At 43.6% G+C, this 20,326-nt stretch overlaps 1 protein-coding gene across 10 annotated transcripts in view; it reads right to left on the bottom strand.

Moving 5' to 3' along the window:
* The window catches only part of Carmil1 (capping protein regulator and myosin 1 linker 1), a 270,478-nt gene that overhangs the window by 124,042 nt on the left and 126,110 nt on the right, over positions 1-20,326 (bottom strand). For all 10 annotated transcript variants that reach the window (XM_085831210.1, XM_085831212.1, XM_085831218.1 and 7 more), the window contains exons 6-11: positions 19,665-19,762; positions 19,259-19,329; positions 18,984-19,057; positions 6,186-6,261; positions 3,918-4,006; positions 1,841-1,935 (exon numbers count right to left, since the gene is read on the bottom strand). In XM_085831210.1, coding sequence (XP_085687336.1) covers positions 1,841-1,935; positions 3,918-4,006; positions 6,186-6,261; positions 18,984-19,057; positions 19,259-19,329; positions 19,665-19,762 — 503 coding nt within the window. The remainder of the gene's footprint in view (positions 1-1,840; positions 1,936-3,917; positions 4,007-6,185; positions 6,262-18,983; positions 19,058-19,258; positions 19,330-19,664; positions 19,763-20,326) is intronic.

Here is a 20,326-nt window from a genome sequence, read left to right as displayed (position 1 = left end):
CCTCTTACAAACAAACCTGATACAGCTGCCCTGACCATAGGAGGTGCTGTGTCCAGTTTCCACTTTGCCTCATTCCCACTCTGCCACTTCTAACAGAGCGGGCAGAGAGAACGGCTGTCTTTCCTACAGAAATGACAACTCCCCCGTGAACTCCACACTCCAGCCCTGTGTCTTTATTTTCAGTCTGGGCTCGTTCTTAGGCTGCTTGCCATGAGACCTAGTTTTGGATTCAGCCTCCACCTTCCTTCACACTCCCTACTCAAGATGATGGAAGTTACCCCGCTTGAATGCTACAAGGGAATCATTTTACATACAAGGCAGCATCCCTGTCAGAAAGTAAAAAAGCCACGCTGCCTCCGTGCCCTCAACGCTGCCTCCGTGCCCTCAGCTCAGTTGAATAATTAATCCTCATCAAATACCTAACATTGAAAGATGAAAGGCCCTATTCAGCAAGCCTGGGAAACATTTCCAACAGCAAATGAAAACAAATGTTCCCTCCAGAGGTAGAGTGATTCCAACGCCGACCTCATCTATCAATGTTCTGAGACGAAGATGGAGAATTCAGCCAGAAGCTTCCCTTCCTGTGTCAATGGCAGGCGCTGCCTTTGCTACTTACGAACACCTGCCTTTGATTTTCATTTTTACTTTGTAGGGGTGGGGATTGTTCCCGGGGCTTCACACATGCTAGGCAAGCACTCTGTCATACCCCAGCCCCAGATGCAAACATGCATGACAGATCATTCTCCTTACAAACTGGGTCCTTCAACCTCACTGTAAGCACGCATTCAAATCTTACAAAGTGCTCAAAGGTATGTGTGGTGGGCACAGATCTAAACTGGACTCCTCGTGAATACTTCCTACAGAGCAAGACGGAGGGGTTCACCACACGATTATTAAATTAATGATCTCTAAGTTCATCTCCAAAGAGTCCATAGGCTGGGAACGGCACTCAGCAGTTCAGCATGCACAGGCTCTATGGTCAATATCTACAAGGGAGGTAGGGATTTGTATCAAGGCAATGCCTGGATTCTCAGAATCTTTGAGGCAGACGCACAAAAGTACAAATCTGAGACCAGGCTAGGCTACAAAGCAAAACTCTTGTTTAAAAAAAAAAATGGAGCCGGGCGTGGTGGCGCACGCCTTTAATCCCAGCACTCGGGAGGCAGAGGCAGGCGGATTTCTGAGTTCGAGGCCAGCCTGGTCTACAAAGTGAGTTCCAGGACAGCCAAAAAGGCTACACAGAGAAACCCTGTCTCGAAAAACCAAAAAAAAAAAAAAAAAAAAAAAATGGGTGGGGGCAGATGGGTATGTGTTAAATGGGTCACCCTCTCATAGAGTATAGGAAAGAAACTAAGGCTTTCTGAGACAAGCTCTAGCTGCCTCTGCATCACAAACAGCCATGTGAGAGAGAGGTGGAAGGTACAAACCAAGCTGCCTGTCAGATCTGGCGGTGGTCTCCACCAACCCTGCGCAAAAGCACAGGGATCCTGAGTCCCACAGCCCGAAGGAAGTTAGTTACTGCTGACCAGCGATGACGAGGAGGACTTAGGGTGAGTGTTGGTATAGAACTCCCCCTGGGTGAGGGACAATTCCTGGTAGATGTGGGGAGGACTCTGGGTGGGTGCAGAGAAGGTCCCAGGTGCATGTGGGGAGGACTCTCAGTGTTTGAGTGCAGGGCGGTGTGGGGAGGATTCCAGGTATGTGTAGAAGACTCTGGGTAGGTGTGGCAAGGGCTCCAGGTGACTTAACTGAGGTTAGCATTACTCCCCAGCCCTGCATAGACTAGGACTCTAGTGGTCCTACACCTCTGGCATCCCTGGCGTTACGAGTGATGGAGTACCTCGATCCTCCAGCGGGTTCCCAGCAAGGTTGATTGTATGAAGTCCTGAGTTAGGATTATGTGCTAGAGCACCGGCCAATTTCTGTGCAAAATCTCTGCAAGTAAACACCAACGGCATGAGGGAGGGACAGATGCAAATTGTTCAGCTACAACATGTAAGGGTTAAAACAAAATGCAACCTACAAATGCATCCTTTTCCCCTTGGCTTACCTATGAAGGCTCCCCGGCAGGTTCATTTTGCCCTCATCGACTGATCCTACTGTAGAAAGCTGTGGAAACCTCACTGGACTAAGTTGCTCACTGGGAATGGGCCTTGTAGGTTTAAAGCTGGACCACACTTCCTGGGAGCTGTTTGCTTCCTGAGCACAGACAAGCATGAGTAGCCACTTCAAGCTCGGGCCACTGTGCCTTCCCAGGTATGAACTGCAGCATTAACCATTGTGCCCCTCCCCACATCCAGCAGGTGTGTCTCTCTGTCCCACCCCCAATGTTTGGTAACACACAGGGTTGTAAGCACAGAGCTGAATGCTGCTGCAAGTACCACTGATCCTTCCTGGTTTGTTTGTTATTTTTGTTCTTTTCTTTTTTTTCACGATAAACTTGCTTTCTTGAAAAATTTAATAGACTCTTTCCTGTATCTTACTTCTTATTTCCTGTAACACTCACACATGTAAAACTGATTGCATTAATTACTAAGTCAAAGGGTACTATTGCTAGCACTCTATTTTACACAAAAAGAAAGAAAAAAATCACTGTTTTAGTTATATTGTAACCTGAAATAGCACACCGAGTGCTGGGATTACACACAATACCTGCCTTGCTCATTAACAACAATAAAGTCTTTGTTCTAACAGATTCTAATGCACGCTATTCAGAATAAAACTCAGAGGTGGCATTAAACCATTGGTGAAGACTGGGAGAAATGACTAAAACTGATTGATGTACAAAACTCCCAACTACAATAGTGGACTGCACGGGCATCTTCAGAGAAAGGTACTTTTTGAAGTACTACACACTCATCAATTCGCCTAATCTTGCATCCTCAGCTACTATCCCCATTTCAAAGATAAAGACCCAGAGATGGAGAACTTCTAAACTCCTTGCTTGAAGCATGAGCATTTTACCTCAATCCATACATTTAACCACTACACTATGGGCCCTCCCTCAGAATGTCCTGCAACACAGGAACAGAATATGCTATCAAATTCTTGGCTTTCCTGGTGTAATGGTTTGTATATGCTTGGCCCAGGGAGTGGTATTATTAGAAGGTGTGGTCCTGTAGGTGTGTCGCTGTGGGTGTGGGCTTTAAGACCCTTGTCCTAGCTGCTTAGAAGTCAGTATTCTGCTAGTAGCCTTCATATGAAGGTGTAGAATTCTCAGCTCCTCCTGCACCATGCCTGCCTGGCTGCTGCCATGCTCCTGTCTTGATGATAATGGACTGGACCTCTCAACCTGTAAGCCAGCCCCAGTTAAATGTTGTCTGGATAAAAGTTGCCTTAGTCATGGTGTCTGTTCGCAGCAGTAAAACCCTAAGACAATAATGGCAATAGCATGGGCTGCTTGGTTAATTTGTGTTGTGATTTGAGTGTGAAATTTACCTCATGGGCTCATGGATCTTATCGTATGCCCCCACACCCAGCTGGTAGTGTTGTTTAGGGAGGTTGAAGAACACTTGGCAATTGAAGCTTAGACAGCCAACATAGAGCTATAGATTTGAGGATTCAGGGTTATGGCTTGGTCTTTGTCCTGTTTCCTGACCCCTGAAAGTACATAACCAGCCACATGTGGTTAGGAATGCCAATAGCACCATGCCTTCCATGCCAGAATCCATGATCCACTACACCTGCATCTATGCTAAGTCTGAACTAACACTTCCTCCCCAACTTGCTTCAGTTGTGTATTTTGTTAAAATAATTAAGATTAAAAGGGTTTTGTTTATTTTCTTTCTTTTTTTTTTTCAGAAGGAAAAACGCTGTCACATGTGCACTCAACTTTTTAAAACATCATATGCTAATTAAGAAAGCAAATGGCATAACATTTTAAAGTGACACATTCACATACTCGAGAAAATACTCACATTCTGAGTCCAGCATTTTCCAACACCAGCTCTTCCAGTCGACTGGACCTGCTCACCACTCTCAAAATCTGTTCACAAACATCCGTGGACTGTAACAGAAAACACTTGTTGACCAGTCTGTAAGTCTTGTAAAGTACATGTCACTTGAGTGTTCTAAATCTACATAACACAGAGACCTGAGGAGATGAAAACACTCAGCCATGCACACATTCACTCAAGAGCTAGTAGAAGACATCCCCACTATGTATCTCCATGAAGACCTTGGAACATGGCTGCACAAATACAATCTCTGAGTGTACTACGCTTCAGGGAAGAGACCAGAATGCTGTGGTCTGAGCTGGTGCCAAACCCCATGCCCTCATTCACATTGAAACATATCCAACAATGTGATGGTATCAGCAGGTATGTTTGAAAGGAGACAATATCTTAGGGGTGCAAACACTCATGAATGGGGTCAGTGCCCTGATTAAAAAAAGTCCCAGTTGACCCTTCTACCACATAAAGTCACTTCTAATGGAGCCATTCACACACAGGAAAGTGGATATCATCACACACTGAACAGGCCTAAACTGTGGACTTCCTGGCATCTGTAACTGTGGGAAACAATCTTCTGTTGTATAAGTTATCCTGTCTATGGTATTATAATAGGCAGTCTAAGTCTGAGATAAAATATATGGTACAGTAACAAAAGCAGTGCTTTGGCAGTGCTGCAGGTCTGCATAAGTCCCTCTCACCCTTTCTTCAGAAAAGCAAAAGGCCTTCCCAAGGCAGTGATGATGTCCCAGATGGAGACCTAAGGCTTCATGACAGTGATAACACTAAGGGTCTTGTTACAGTTTTCACTGTGTACCAGGCACTGAGCTACATTCTATATGCATATGTCATTACCAAACCAATAGCTCTATATTATTCTCTATTATAATAAGAATAGTAAGGGAAGGAGTGTTTTGCACTTCATCAGGAACCAGCCCCATCACGGTATGGACTTATTAAAGTAGATCAAAGGAGAAATGGCAAAGAACTAAGTAAATGTCTCTATGTTAATAGTATTCTTTTAAAGTTTATTGTAAATCATGTATATGTATGAATGTATGTGTCTATGCATATGGATAGTCAGAGACTGATAAAACAACAATAACTTCTCCTCCTCCTCCTCCTCCTCACTGTGATCTGGTACTCAATAAGGGCTGATCAGTTTCGTGGTTGGGTTCTCTCATCCATTTATCCAGCGATTTTATTCTATATTTATCAAGCAGATGTTTACCATGCAGCTATTTTAGCAAGGAGCCACAATATCCAATCACTATGCTAAGCACAGGACACAGATAACCATGGCTACAACTATCTCACGATAACAGGTATGCAAGAAGATGGGATCCAGGAAGGTTAGATAACTCATCTCCACTCCCACAGTCATGGTCAGAAACTCAGGTTTCTGAGGTTTTCCTATGCCATCATGGCTCCTAAAGGCTGCCAAACAAGTTCAGCCCATTTTTGTACCCATGATGCCTTAAGTCATCCTGGGCCAATTCACACACCTGAGTGGCCTCCATTTGGCAAAGCTCTTTCTCAATCCAATTTCTTTATTATTAAAATTTTACCCCCGGATTCCATGACTCTATAAACAATATCTAAATTGTTTCTCATCCTAAATGGAGTATCTGAAAACTACTAGCTAGTGGATAAGCATCCTTCCATATGGCAGCTTTGAATTTGTCAAGTTCCCAACAATTTGAACTACGAGAACAGACCAAATATTTAGCTGTTCTATTTAATAGGAAAACCAAGAGATTTTTCCTTGATTTTATTTTGCCTCTATATAATTCCCTGCTCTATCCAAAACCAGACCATCTACAGAAATAACAGTAACTTTTATAATTCAATCAGACCAACTCTACCTGTTGGTATTTCCTGAAATTCTTCTCATGGGAAATCTGGTGGTGATGAAATGGAAGGCTAGACTACAAAACCAGCTGTTTGCAGCTATGCAAATATGACTATAATAGCTTTTGCCAACTGAATGAGTGTGTCCAGAAGACAATACTACATGTACGTCTCTAATCTAAAACTACCTAAGGCACTGAAAACAGAAGGGTAAATCTCTCTGAAGTTTACAAACTTCACACAGCGCTATGCTTATCATCCTTAGGAATGAGATTTCCTCAAGAAATAAATAGCACGATAACAAAATAAAATCTTTCTGACAATGATCAGGTTTCTGCAGTTCAGCAAGGCTGGGCAATGCTGGCTGCATCATCAGTTACTTACCAGCTTGAGATCCTTAGAGGACAGTTTGGTGAACCACTGGTTATATTCCAGGGCAGCAATGATGGGGATCAGGTCTCTACAACCAAAATTAATGAGGGACATGAGCATAGTCCTGGAAAAGAGCTACAGCGTCACTGCATTTTTGGGTTGGTATGGTGGCCCATGCCTGTCAGCTTAGCACTTCTGGAAGATGGCAGCTGGAAGACCAGGAGTTCAAGGTCAGCCTTGGTAGAAAGATATACTCAAGTCAGCCTAGAATATATGAGATCCTGTCTTGAAGACCAAAACAAAGAAAACGATGGCATATTTGTATTCATCTTATGTGTATGTGCACGGACATGTGTGCCTCAATTTATGTGTGTAGATAACAGGATAACTCTCAAGAGTGGACTCTTGGGTTTCCCCTTGTTGAGATGAAGTTTCTCCTGTTTCTCTGTTGTGTTCTCCAGACCAGTTGGCCTGAGAGCTTCCAGGCCATTCTCTTATCTCTGTGAATTTGCCTCCCACTCACTGTGAAGTGCTGAGATTATAGATGAGCGCCACCATATCTGCTTACATGGGGAGTCCTTATCACAAGGATTGAACTTGGTTGCCAGGTTTATGCAGTAAGCACTTTTACCCTCTGAGTTATTATGGTTCTTATCCCTCCAAACTATTTTAATAGTAAACAATTCAATTCTTTGCAGCAGATTTTCACAGAGCAGAATACAAGTAGAATTCCACAAAATTAAAGCAAATTACCACCAGCACTTGCAATTCCTACTTTCCAGGGAAAAGAAGCTAATGGTAGCATTTATCTGGAGAATGTCTTCATTCAGAAAGAAATCACGTCTATCATTACACTGATGAGCCTGGTTCTTTATAGACCTCTTCATAGATTCATAAGCATCAATAATTTCATACAGTCTCTGAGAAGTTGTTCCCTAAGCAAAGATAATGCTTTATACACTGACAGTAAGCACCATCAAATAGACTTTCAGTGCTCAGCAAGCATCCTACAACCATTTGGTAGTTTTTATACTTCCTAGCAGTGATCCCACCCATGAGCTAGAGCAGGTGTAATTATCCCTGATGCTTCACGCAGGCTCGTAAGCTATGGGGTAAGGTTTTGTATATGAATTCCCTGCTTTTACACCATTTTTTCCAGCCATTGACCCTTGCCATGCATTCATTCCTCTCTCCTACTCGGAACAAAAAAGCTGACCGTTCCTGAACCATCTACCATAGCATGGGACTACAGAAGCAGAATCTCCTTCACTGCTGAGCAGTGTCCTGAAAGTTCCCATGGCCTTTGCTGCCTTCACCACCCATGTCCTCTCCTATGTCTTCCTGATGCCTGCTACCCCCAACCCCGACATAGTGCATGCCTCTCCATTTAGCACTTGGCTCTCTCAGACTCACTGCTTCAGCATTCGACTTCTACAGCCTCAGAATGTAAATCTTTGAAACCTAAGCTCCAATTTTAGTATCGGGCATGATAAGAGGCAGACACTGTAGTTTTTTTCCTGAAACAGCAAAGACAAGCTGAAGGTAGAAAGAGCTGAGAAACCCAACTGATCTTGGGTGCCGGGCACAAAGCACCTCAGCTGAACCTGGAAACACACCAGGAGGGATTGCTTATGTTTGACAGGCACGGGGATTGTCATCCAGAGCCATGAGATGAGCATGAACAGAGAGAGAATGAGACTCTTTCTCTATTAGAATGATTCCCACCCTTTCAAGGAAACATATTAGTCATATGAACAGTATATCTCACTATGACATATTGTATATGCATAAAATATATTTTGATTATCATATTCACCTAACCTTCCCACTACTTCTTCTACGCACCTCACCCTCCTGATGACCAGCTTCCTCTTCCCAGGTAAAGCTACTTCCACTTTAATGTTGTTCTTACCCTGACCTCAGGTTCCATGGGGTGGGTGGAGGAATACATGGTACTTGTCTGCCTGAATCTGACTTACTTCATGCAATATGGTGAACTATACAATTCCATCAGATTTCCTACATAGGATATGATTTAATTTTTCTTTGTGACTAAATAAAATTACATTGTGGAAATAATCCATCTTTTCTATACCCAGTCTTCTATAAACAGACACCTAGGATGATTTAATAACTTGACTTAGATAACAGATAGATAGATACGTAGATAGACAGACAAATAAATAAATAAATGAACAAAGCAGATGTCACTGCTACATTCTGACTTTTGTCCCTAAGAGTTTTTGCCCAAAAAACTGCAGGCTTTGCCTGCTTTTAAGGTATCATGTGTGAGCCCATCAGCCACAAGGAAGAAGATGAGATGCATGCTTACAGGCATCCCAGATAAACAATGCAAAGCAATGAGTGGGCTCGGCTATAGGTCCCATCTGCCAGGTTTTCTGTTTATTAACTTGCCTAGAGTTAAGGTTAATTTTTAAGTTACAATTAAAATCCAGGCATGGTGACTCAAACCTGTAATCACACTGGTTGGGAAGCAGAAGCAGGATGTAGTTCAAGGTCATCCTTGGCTAGAAAAGATAATTTGTTGACAACTTCTAGGCCTATGTCAATAAAACAAACAACTAAAAAAAAAAAAATTAGGAAGAGACAGTCCTGTATCTTACTTGAAATAGTAAGCACTGCTCTAGCCCTTACCAAATACTGGGTCAGAACACTATATGCTGAGGGAAGTGATTGGCCTCCCTGCCCCTCCCCACACTACAGTGAATACAACAGATAGCTGGGAGCCAGGCCAAATCCTGGGAATGTTAAAGAGCCCTTAGAACACAGGAACCAAGTAATTCCACCTGGAACAGATGGGCACAGGTTCACAGGGCTCCAAGGATGGGAAGGGGCCGACAAGGCAGGAAGAAAGGAACAGAATGCTTAAAATAATTACAGTCAGATGTGCACAGGCATGAGAGGCTGCTATGCCCAGCAATTCCCTCCATTCATGTATTCAGTAAGTGCCAGCCACCATACATGAATCACAGGGTTTAATGTAACAATGGACATAGCACCCAATTCCTGCCCTGTGACAATCACAGCTTGGTACAGCCCAGCAGGCAACCAAGGGGAAGAAATCAACTATGATGCAGTGGAGAAGCCACATGGACCAACGGAGAAAGTGACACTATAGGTTTGTGTTAAAAAAAAAAAAATCACAAATCAAGACAGGCTAGCCAAGAAGGCTTCTGAAGGGAGGGTATGGAGTCCTGGGAATTCAGAGAAATTCACATTGCAGGCAGATGGGACGGGAAACAGAATAGAGTAACTCAGCTTGAGCATTCGAGATCTGATGGCAAAAGCATGATTCATCAATGAGAGCACTCAACTGGACTTTCTCAGGATCAAAAGCTTTTACTCTGCAAGAACTGGTGTTAAGTGGAGGAAAATGTAAGCCACATCCTGAGAGGAAATTGTAAAGGACATTTTCAACAATGGATGTTAGATCCCCAGTGCACACAACTCTGAAAAGTGAGCAGGAAGAAGCAGTCTCAGGGGTAGGAGGAGACGGCTCAGTGGGTAAAGAGCATGCATGCTGAGTTCAAACCCCAGCAACTACATAAAAGCCAGGCAAGGTGGCTCATGTCTATAACCAAGTGTTACAAGTGTTCAGCTACACAGTTTCCAGAGGCTACTGATGCTGCAAGTGTTTAGATACATAGTTTCCAGAGGCTACTGATGGCTCACTGAGACAAATCCTATCTCAAAAAAATAAATAAATAAAAATAAGGTCAAGTGGAGCTAGAAGAATGGCTCAGTGGTTAAGAGCACTGACTGCTCTTTCCAGAGGTCCTGAGTTCAATTCCCAGCAACCACATGGTGGTTCATAATCATCTATAGTGGGATACAACCATGCATACTTTATATGCAGAGAGATCACTTATACACATAAAATAAATATATATAATAATATGTAATATATAATAAATTCATAAAATAAAAAATAAGTGAATCAAAGCAATTGAGGAAGATGTCCAGATATCCACCTGATCTGTACACATGGGCAATCACACCTGCATACATACATACATACCACACACACACCACCGTCAACACCCACAGAAGCAAACACCCAAATTTTTAAAACTGGTCATAAGATCTACAATATCTAAAGAGACATTTCATCAACTTTAATATATATATATATATCAAAGAAGCAGATAAGAAGGCTCAAATGACTTGCCACTAGAGGAATACAATACACATATAGGTGTGTATTCGATGGCAAGATTTCAGATAACACCCCAAAAGCACCAAATGTGGATCATGATACAGCATAGCTGGATCTCTCAAAGACAGCGAAGAAAAGACAGATAGCACATGACTTGGGGGCTAGGTTAGAATAGACTATGTTCAGTTTTTGCCTGGCTCTGGTTCACCTATGGAGCTCAGGCGCTTTGTGAGGAAGCCAGAACCACAGGGAAGGGCCATATCTAGGTTTCCCAGCAACCAGCTAGCTGACACCAAATACCAGAGATGTGAATGAAGAAGGCATCACTGTGGGTTATAGGTTTTGTGTTGTGGGACATTAAGTTTGGAGGTTTACCACACAGTAGTATATAACCACAACCCGTGCTGTCTAAGTGATAACTGTAAAAAGAAACTTTACTGGAGGAAAGGTAGCCACAAGCAGCTTTTCTATAAACGCTAAGATGTGCAAGGCTGGGAGGATGTACCTGGGGAAGCTGGGGGAGTGTGTGTGTGTGGCGGGGAGGGGGTATCTGTGCAACACAAGCAAGAAGCATCAGAGAGATAGGAAAAGCCTTTGGTGTGAAGAGTGTTCTGAGGCTAGGACAAAAGACAAAGGAAAATAAAGTATTCTTCCCAGGTTGATTTATAGGATTACCTCAGTCAAATTATGCATTGTGGTGGCCAATCTTGCCTGTCAAGTTAATGCACCAGAAGGAAGAAATCTGAGTTGAACAGCTGCCGCCCTCAGATTGGCCTATGGCCACGTCTATAGAATATCTTCTAGATTGGTGACTGACGTGGAAGCACCCAGTCCACTGTAGGCGATACCAGCCCTAGGCACGTGACTCTGGACTGTATAAGAAAGGTAGCTGAACACGAATCTGGGAGCCAGGCAGCAGTAAGCAGTGTTTCCTCAAGGTTTCTGCCTTGAGTTCCTGCTTTGGCCAAGCTTCCTCCTATATCATTTTTGGTTGTGGTATTTGCTCATAGCAACAGAAAGGCAAATTAGCAGCATACTTCAATCATCAAAACAAAAGAAGGACTGGGAAAATCCTTACAATTAGATGGAGCAGTTGAGAGGAGGGAGCCGTGACTGGAAATTGGCACATACAGTCCAGAGAAAAGCAGAGGCCTCTTTCTGGAGTTAAGTGGTGGGCATAACGGCTGAATTTAAATGACTTGAGTCCTGGTACATATCTGCCCATTGTTCTCTAAGGAAACAGATACAAGAACGGCCTTAACAGCGTTGTTCACTAGCAGACAATAAGCTAAGTAGAATGCCTGGCGAAGAGCAGAATGAAGAGACTATGCAATGTCCTAATTAGAAAGCAAAGCAGAAACAAAAGGGAATAGACTACGACTGCACATGCCCCCCTGGGGAAACCCTCATCTTCCATATTTAACAATTTTCCACCTGGCTGAAATATGCAGAGTAGGGAGCCTCAAATCTGGATAAAAGGATGCCCAGAAGGTACCTAGGAAAACTACCGTGTCACTTGTTTGGGATGGCGCTCCGACACCTCAAACCAACAAGACAACTAGGCAAAGAATGAGACGGAGGATGGGGACTCAGTCCTGATTCCCATGAAGCATCATAGTGTCATCGAGGAGGAGACGCCAGGAGTCCCCATTTCAACAGAAACTACACAGGTAGACTATCTTCATTTCCTAGTGCTCATCCTGAAGGGCTGTCAGGATTTAAGAGCTGCACATAGAAGCAGACCTCAGACAGCCCTCCACTGGATGTTCTCTAATGTAGAGCTATTCAGGTTTCTCTAGTGCATCTCTGACTATCACGACTAAGCCTTCCTCATATTTTCACTACACCACGCCATAGCTCTGTTACATAGGCAGAAGGTTCTCCAAAGGCCAGGGGTGCAGCTTTGTCTTGTCAGCTTGACTCAATTCAAAACCATCATGGAAACAAACGTGGAAAAGTCAGAGGGTTTAACTGAGGAGAGAAGATGATTTAGTGGGCTGGACTAAAAAGGACAAATGGACTAAACATCAGCATTCAACCATCTCTCTGCTTCCTGTCTACAGATAGGATGTGACCAGCTGCCTCCTGCTCCTGCCACAATATCATCTCTTATACCATGATAGTCTTTAGCCCAGTCAGCTAATTGCTATGTTCTAGGTTCAGTGAGAGACCTTGTCTCAAAATAACAAAGGAGGTAAACAAAGAGGAAGACAGCCGACATCAGCCTCTTACCTCCACACATGTGTATGCACACACAGAGGCACACAGACACAGCTCATACAAAATACACACAGATACAAATTTAAATAACTTTTTAAAAATTAGCAACAACAACAAAACAACTAACAACAAAATATGGGAGATGGCTCACCCAGTAAGGAGCCTGCCATACAAGCATGAGAGGACCTGAATTTGAATCCTCAGTACCTTCAAAAACACACCAGTGCCAAGTGGCTGTAATCCTAGCACTGAGGGGAAGGAGCCCTGTTCAGGAAAAGGTCTGCACAAACCTAACTTGAAATGTACTTGAAGTTGTGTTTGTTGTTTCTACACAAGTCTTATATAGCTCAACTGCTCATGAGCTACAGCCATCCTTCTGCCTCCACACCTAAGTGCTGGAATTATAGGAGTGTGCCGCCACGTTTGGCTGTTTGAACATATCTATGTATAAAGTGCATAGACAGATGAAGGTACCCAGTACACAGGAAGTGAGTTGGTCTATGCTCTCACACAAAGTCCAGACAGCTACTGTTCAACCCTAGATGGTATGACTCACAAGTCCATTGTCTTAATGATGGCCATCAATCCACCAGCAACTAATTTCCTTCCTGCATTTTCAACCCTCAGCCTCCTCCACAGAGCACTCAGGACAGTATTTCTGCACACTTTCAAATAAAAGAAACTAAGTCTCCTTCGTTGCATTTCGTCAATGATTTTTCTTCTCATTTTCCAGCCAACAGTAAGATATTCTCTGGTTTGGGCTCAGGTTTGTTTGTTTGTTTTCTTTTGTTTGAGACAGGGTCTCATAAAATCCAAGCAGACCTTACACTTGCTATGGCCTAAGTTCCAATCCACCTGCCTCAGCCTCTCGAGTGCTCAGATTATTTGTCTTGTTTTACGTAGTGCTGAGAATGGAACCCTGGGCTTTGAGCATGCTAACTGAACTACATTCTTAGCTCACTACAATGTATTCTGAAGTTATTCGTCAAGTAACAAACATTTACTCTTTTTACTTTGAACAATAAAAATAAACTAAAATGCTCAGTGTGAGGGTAGCCTTCTCAATAGCCTGAGGTAGGGGGACTGCCGGAACCTAGGAGTTTGACAGCAAGCCTGGCATCATAGTCTCACCACTATCTCCTGAAGAAAGTTTGTATACTTGTTTGTTTGTTTGTTTGTTTTTGTGAACTAAAAAAAAAAAGAAACTATGTGTCTGACAGGATAGTGCACACCTACAAGGCCAGCACTCACAAGGTAGAGACTGGAGAATCACAGTTTTGGGGGTTAGCCTGTGCAACACAGCAAGATGTTGCCTTAAGAAGACAAAGACTGAATTAAATACTAATATTTGAGGGCAATGCTTTAAAGTTGATATAAAGTTGGTAAGAGGTTCAAATCCAGCTCTGTCAGGGTCTTTACTCTCTAGCTGTAGGCAGCCTATGAAACACTACTTCTGCCATCTCTCTGGGCTGTGTGACCTCAGGGACATTTTCTTCTTGTTATTATTTTCAGGTATGTGAAAGATACCAAGAAAGTGTTAAAGAATAAAAATAATTGACAGATTTGAAAGATGTCTAGCAAGTTCCAGGATGCTCAAGAAGGGATGATTTCAAACACAGAACAACAAGGTAAAAACACCAAGTCCTGCTACTCTTTATGTTCTAGGCATGCACATAGTGGGGACACATGGAAAGGTGGTGGAAAACGCTGCCACGGTGGGACTACTTTACTGACACAGTCGCTGACTAGCTTTCCTGGGAATAATTTAAACTACTTCCCATGATATGACTTTATGCTCCTGATTCTTATCTGCAGGAAAGAATTCCAGAGTTTACCTTCCTAGCACCCACCTAAATACTGGGTGGATATGGAGACCCACCTGCAATTTCAGCCTCTTAAGTTGGAGGCAGAGTTCTCCCCAAAAAGCTGGGTAGTAAGACTCATCTTATGGGTGAGTTCTGAATTTGACTGAGAGACCCTGCCTCAAAAAGGAAATCTGAGAATGGTCAAAGAAGATGCCCAAATTAAACTTTGGGCCTTCATGTGTGCATGCACATGCATGCACACATGTGTAAACACACACACACACACAAGAAAAACAGTTCAAAATAGCTGGGTTTGTCGCTACGCTGTCAGCTCACTTGCCTGATGTGCAGGAAGGTCTTGGTTCAGCTTTACTACATAACTGGGAATAGTGACGCATGCCTATAACCTAGCACTAAGGAGGGGAAGAAGGCTCAAGCCTTCAAGGTCATACACAGCTATGTATCTGAGTTCAAGACTAGCCTGGGGTACACAAAACTCTGCTTCAGAGTCAGGGGTTGGGGACCCAGTGTAAATGAGTGACTCCCTTCCTGGCTTCCTCATTTATAGAAGTATATTCTCTATATTCTCAGCTCACTAATTTGACAGCATCCAAACTCTGAGGGTTAAAGTCATCAGAAACAGTCCTCAGACATCCTGAGGGTGCCAAAGCCATCCTTAAAGTCTTCTGATATTGGACCAGAGAAACGGCTCAGCAGGTAAAGAAGCTTGGCGTGCAAGCCTGACAACTTGAATCCGATTCCTGAACCCCATGTGAAGATGGAAAGAAAAAGATCCACATTCACAAAAGTATCTTCTGGATTCCATATGTACGCCCTGGCACATGCCCACCTCACATATGATGTGTGTATATACAAACATTTACAAACAACAAATAATAATCTTCCGATCATTCATAAACAAGGATTGTAAATGTACCTTGTGTGAGATTATTGATAAATCACATGCATATGTTACAGTAATAAAGTAGTAACTTCAGGATAATACATACACACATACATGGCATCAAATCCGTGTTCCTAATATATCATCATGGTGCAAAACCCACAGAGTTTGCCTGATCTATACTCAAGACCACTATTTTTAAAATTTAGAAAAATTTAGAGATGGTGACAAAATCCAGACCAATCCTCAGGCACCACTTACTGGTCCACAAGAGAAAAGGGATGAGAAGTCAGACATGGGGTATAAAAGACTGTCCCCATGACCTCAGAACCACTTTCACACACAGGTATACATACATACACACACACACACACACACACACGTACACACACACACACACACACACACACACACACACACACACACACACTGCTCTAGAACTTATTCCTGATAGCTCCCTACTCAAAAATGTCACCTTCATGACTGAGAAATATGACAACAGGAGAGCATGAATCAGCGGGAAGCCCTCTCCCGGGCCAGGTTTCAACTCAATAGTGCATGTCCAACCAGCCTTTAGGGGATTAATGAGATGAGCTCCTCTTAAAAATCTTCAGTGAAGCAGAGAAATCAATGTATCCAAAGCTATATATCCTCCTCTTCCCTGGCAGCACCGCCCTGCCCTCACCCCTCCCTGCCATGTCAAATTACAGTGTAATTACATTTTTAACACGTCGGCTCCAAGCCCTTGCAGACACCCCATGAGAAATGTGGAGGGAGGCTTTTTCGATCTATACCTCGTCCTGGCACAGTATTAACTAAGCCAGAACAAACTATAAGAGCATTCTCAAACTAACTAAATACACTCCAATAGAATGTTTGAGACCCTAAAAACAAAACTGAGCAGGCATTTTTCTAATAACCAATCCTCCCCAGGACTGACAGGAGGGGTCCTGCAGGACCACTGTGGAGCCCACACCTGGGCTTATTCAGCCACAGCAGGATGCCAGGTCCTGAATACAAGTGCCAGAGGCAAGAAAAGGAAGGGGGGCAGAAGGACCGGCAAAGGTGGGGCGTGGAGCAAGAGAGAGAAACAGAGAACATGAATGAATATGAACATGAACATGAATGGGAGAGAATGAATGAAACCACCTGACCCTGGACCGGGGGATGGTGGGGGGGCAGGAGGGAGCACACGCACAGGGGAGGGAGCACACGCACAGGCTGAGAACTTGCAGGATGCTTTATTGAGTATGGCTTTCACATGCTGATGGAGACAAGAGATCCTTAAGTAAAACCATCCTTCTGTAATTGCAAAGGCAACTGTCTGGCTCACAGAGCCTAAAGTAGTTATTACCCAGCATGGGTGAGATGGTCCATAATGAAAAGAGACCTTGTATTTTATCTTATTTCTTTGACACAGTATCTCACTATGTATCCCTGGCTGTCCTGGAAGTCTCTATGTAGACCAGGCTGCCCTTGAACTCACAGAGACCTGCCTCTGCTTTCCAAGCTTTGAGATGAAAATAGTGTGTGCCCTGACACCTGGCCAAAAAGAGTCCTCTTAATTCTCTGAGGAAAAAGAGAAAAAAAAACAAAAAGGAGGGATCTTTATCTACCCAATGAATCAGTGTTTGCAGATAAACGGAAAGCTCTCCATCCCTGGAATGGGTACATCCACTCAAAGGAAAGGGCTGGTGGCTCTGCCAACAGTTCTTGGTACCAGCTACTTTGTTTTCTATTGTAGACATCTGCATCGCATGGCTTCCTGAGTTTCCCTTTGAGGACTTGTAAGCAATCCATTCAGTGGATGAGCATTAACTCTCAGCAGCAAACTGCATAAGCTCCTAACAGACCACAGCATTAAGAATGCAATGCAGAAATGAAGAGCCAATACACCCCACGTGTTGTGCACTAAAGCATCCCACAGTATCTCTCCTTCTGCAAGCCACATGCCTTCTAAGTGCAGTCCATTCATTACTGGAGTCCTGGAGACTCACTTGGCCTATTCACATGTTCAAACCATTGTTCAATGCTAAAAACACATCTCCTTTGTCCTGTATTGCCATTTGCACGTGCGAGAGCTGAAAAGGTAAGGCATTCTCAGTGGCACCCATCCCTCACTGTCACACTGACTGTTTGGTCTTAAATGTCAGTTTTGTTTTCCAGTGCTCTCGATGAAGAAATATAACCTGCTTGTCCTAGGATATCTAGGCACCTGCACGGATCCCTTTCAATAGTCTGTGTTATAAATAGGAAAGTATACACAAAATGCTTTTCCATGCTCCCAGAGAGATAATTGTCTTTGTACAAGGTATGACTTAATGGAAGTTGTCAGCAAAAATAGATCTCTTTCATTGCATGTAAAAAAAAAAAAAAAAAAAAAAAAAAAAAAAAGACTTTGTTACTCAGACTAAGGAAGAGCTGGCAATTACTCTAAATTTAACAGGTGAGAGTCACTTCACAGCTCTTACATGCCACATCTGTCTATGTGGAGGTCAGAGGACAACCTCTGCTGTTGGCCTCTGCCTATTACCTTCTTTTAGCCAAGGTGCGGTGGCTTGTTTTAATTGTCAATTTGCCACAATCTACAATCACCTGGGAAGAGAGCCTCTGTGATGACCACCTAAGTCAGGCTGGCCTGTGGGTGTGCCCCGGAGAGAGTCTCTTAATTTGGCTAATGAGCTGTAAAGACCCACTCTGAGCATAGGTGTCCCCAGTTCATGCTTTGGGTTTGGACTGTGTAATAGCCAAGAAAGCAGCTGAGTGAGAGTTAAACAGAAATGGACTCATTTCATCCTGGTCTTCTCTGTGGCTGCGATGTGACCAGCTGTTTCAAGTTCCTGCTGAAGATTGACTGCAACCCGGAACTGTGAACTACAATAGCCTTTTTCTCCCCTAAACTACATTTTGGTCTGGATATTTTGTTACAGCAACAGAAATGAAATGCGGACACAGGATCTCTTGTTCACTATTGAGAGCACTAGGCTAGCTGACCCAAAATCCTCCAAGGACTCACCTGTCTCTGCCTTTCTCCCATCTCACACTAGGATCCCTGCAGCATTTAGCTCTCTTAATGCAGGTTCTGAGGATCTGAACACGGTCTTTGTCCTCACATGGCAAGCACCTTATCCACTCAGCTAGCTACACAGAATGCTATTTTTCCCAATCAAGTCATTCAAAAATACTTATAGCATGTTTTTGTTATCAGCATCACTAGGCAGATGATGACAAACTGATTTTCACCAGTATGTGCATATATAAAGGAGAAACTTCCCCAGGCACAAGAAAGTTGTAACAAAAAAGTATGTGAATGTGTGTGTGCATGTATGTGCAAGTTCCCCCTCAGGCCAGAGGCATTCTACCCCACTGGAGCTGGAGTTACTATGAGCTGCTCAACATGCCTCGTGGGAACAGAATCTGTGTCCTTTCCAGGAGTAACACGTACTCTAACTAGTGAGCTATAGCTCCAGCCCCTGAAATAAGCTCTTCTAAGCTATGTCCACAGTAAATGTCAGGGTATTTTCCAAACATGGACTTTAGCCTTTGGTACACAGAGGCACATTCTGTGGCAATGGGAAAGCTCAGAGATTGCTCATTCCCTTGTAGGATTCTCCAAAGGTTACCTTTGTCCTTAAGTGACATCAAAGAGTGACAGCCCTGAGAATAGGAAAGGGACAAAGAAAAAGGGGAAAGATGGGGCTTACCTGTGCTCGAGATGACTGAAGTCCTGTAAATTTAATTCCCTGGTGTCTTGTGTCAGATAAATTGTATCCACATCCTATTTAAGGCAAAACCCAGTTAGAAAATTAATTGCATACATACAGGGAAGCCAGACAACCACAGAGAACTGGATAGGGACACAGGCAGGTTTTTGAGTAATCTGAGCATGAAAGATAATAATTGAAATGGATAAAATAAAGAAGCCGGGTGGTGGGGGAAGGGAGGGGACACTAGCACCCCGGTGAGCAGGTTGACTTACCCACTGTACTTCTTCCCTGTATGAAAAGCCCAGCCAGTCGCACACACAGGCATACATCTGAGAAAACCCACCTGAAGCATGAAGCAGAAATGTTGATAGCGACAGGTTTGCAGCAAAACAATTGTTACATCACAATTTTACAGCTTCAATCTGGCAGCTGTTGGCAATCAGGTTATCTTTCCCATCTAGAGAAGCAGCAAGGATTCTCCCCAGCTCCGTGGTGCATACGCAGCAGGCTGCAGTGGGGCTTAAATATAGGACTTCTGTCCACCAATCTAAAGTCTGCATGCTAATTACACCTTGAACTAATTGTACCTCTACAGTAGCATACCAGGAATAGACTCGGCTTCCTGGCAGGGGGATGGTCATCCAACCCCTTACATTTTAGTTGAAAATGTATGCTCACCACAGGGGCCTGGCTCAGCCAAGGTCTGGCTGTCCCACAGGGCCTGGAGACTGGCCAGGCGTTCAGATGGCTCCATGGAGACTTTCTTCATGATTCTCCTGAAAGGTTAATGCCAACAACACATTTCAAAGCTCATGGTTTTGGAACAGTATATAGATCTTATTTAGTACTCTGCCTCTTTTGTTTGCTTTAAACAAAGATGGGTGTCACTTCAATTACAGCCCAAACTATATTTTGACTTGCTTCCTCTTGAAGATTCAGGCATTAAAAATTATTTTCCACGTTGTTCTCTGATGTAAAATTTTTGTTACAATACTTAAAAAATAGTGTTCTAGGGTTAGGGGTAATGGGTGTGGCTCAGTTGGTAGAGTATTTGCCTAGCATGCAAATCTCTGGGTTCTGTCCTCAGTGACACATAAGCTAGAAGTAGCAGAATGCACCTGTATTACAGTGAGGGGGACATAGGGGAGGACAGTGAGGAGGACACAGGGGAAGACGGTGAGGAGGACACAGGGGAGGACAGTGAGGAGGACATAGGGGAGGACAGTGAGGAGGACACAGGGGAGGACAGTGAGGAGGACGTAGGGGAGGACAGTGAGGAGGACACAGGGGAGGACAGTGAGGAGGACACAGGGGAAGACGGTGAGGAGGACACAGGGGAG

Source organism: Mus caroli, unplaced genomic scaffold, assembly GCF_978045245.1.
Source record: "Mus caroli unplaced genomic scaffold, Mus_caroli_1 scaffold_15, whole genome shotgun sequence".
NCBI lineage: Eukaryota > Metazoa > Chordata > Mammalia > Rodentia > Muridae > Mus > Mus caroli.
Note: the sequence above shows the minus strand (reverse complement) of the source record. Positions and strands in the feature narration are given on the sequence as shown.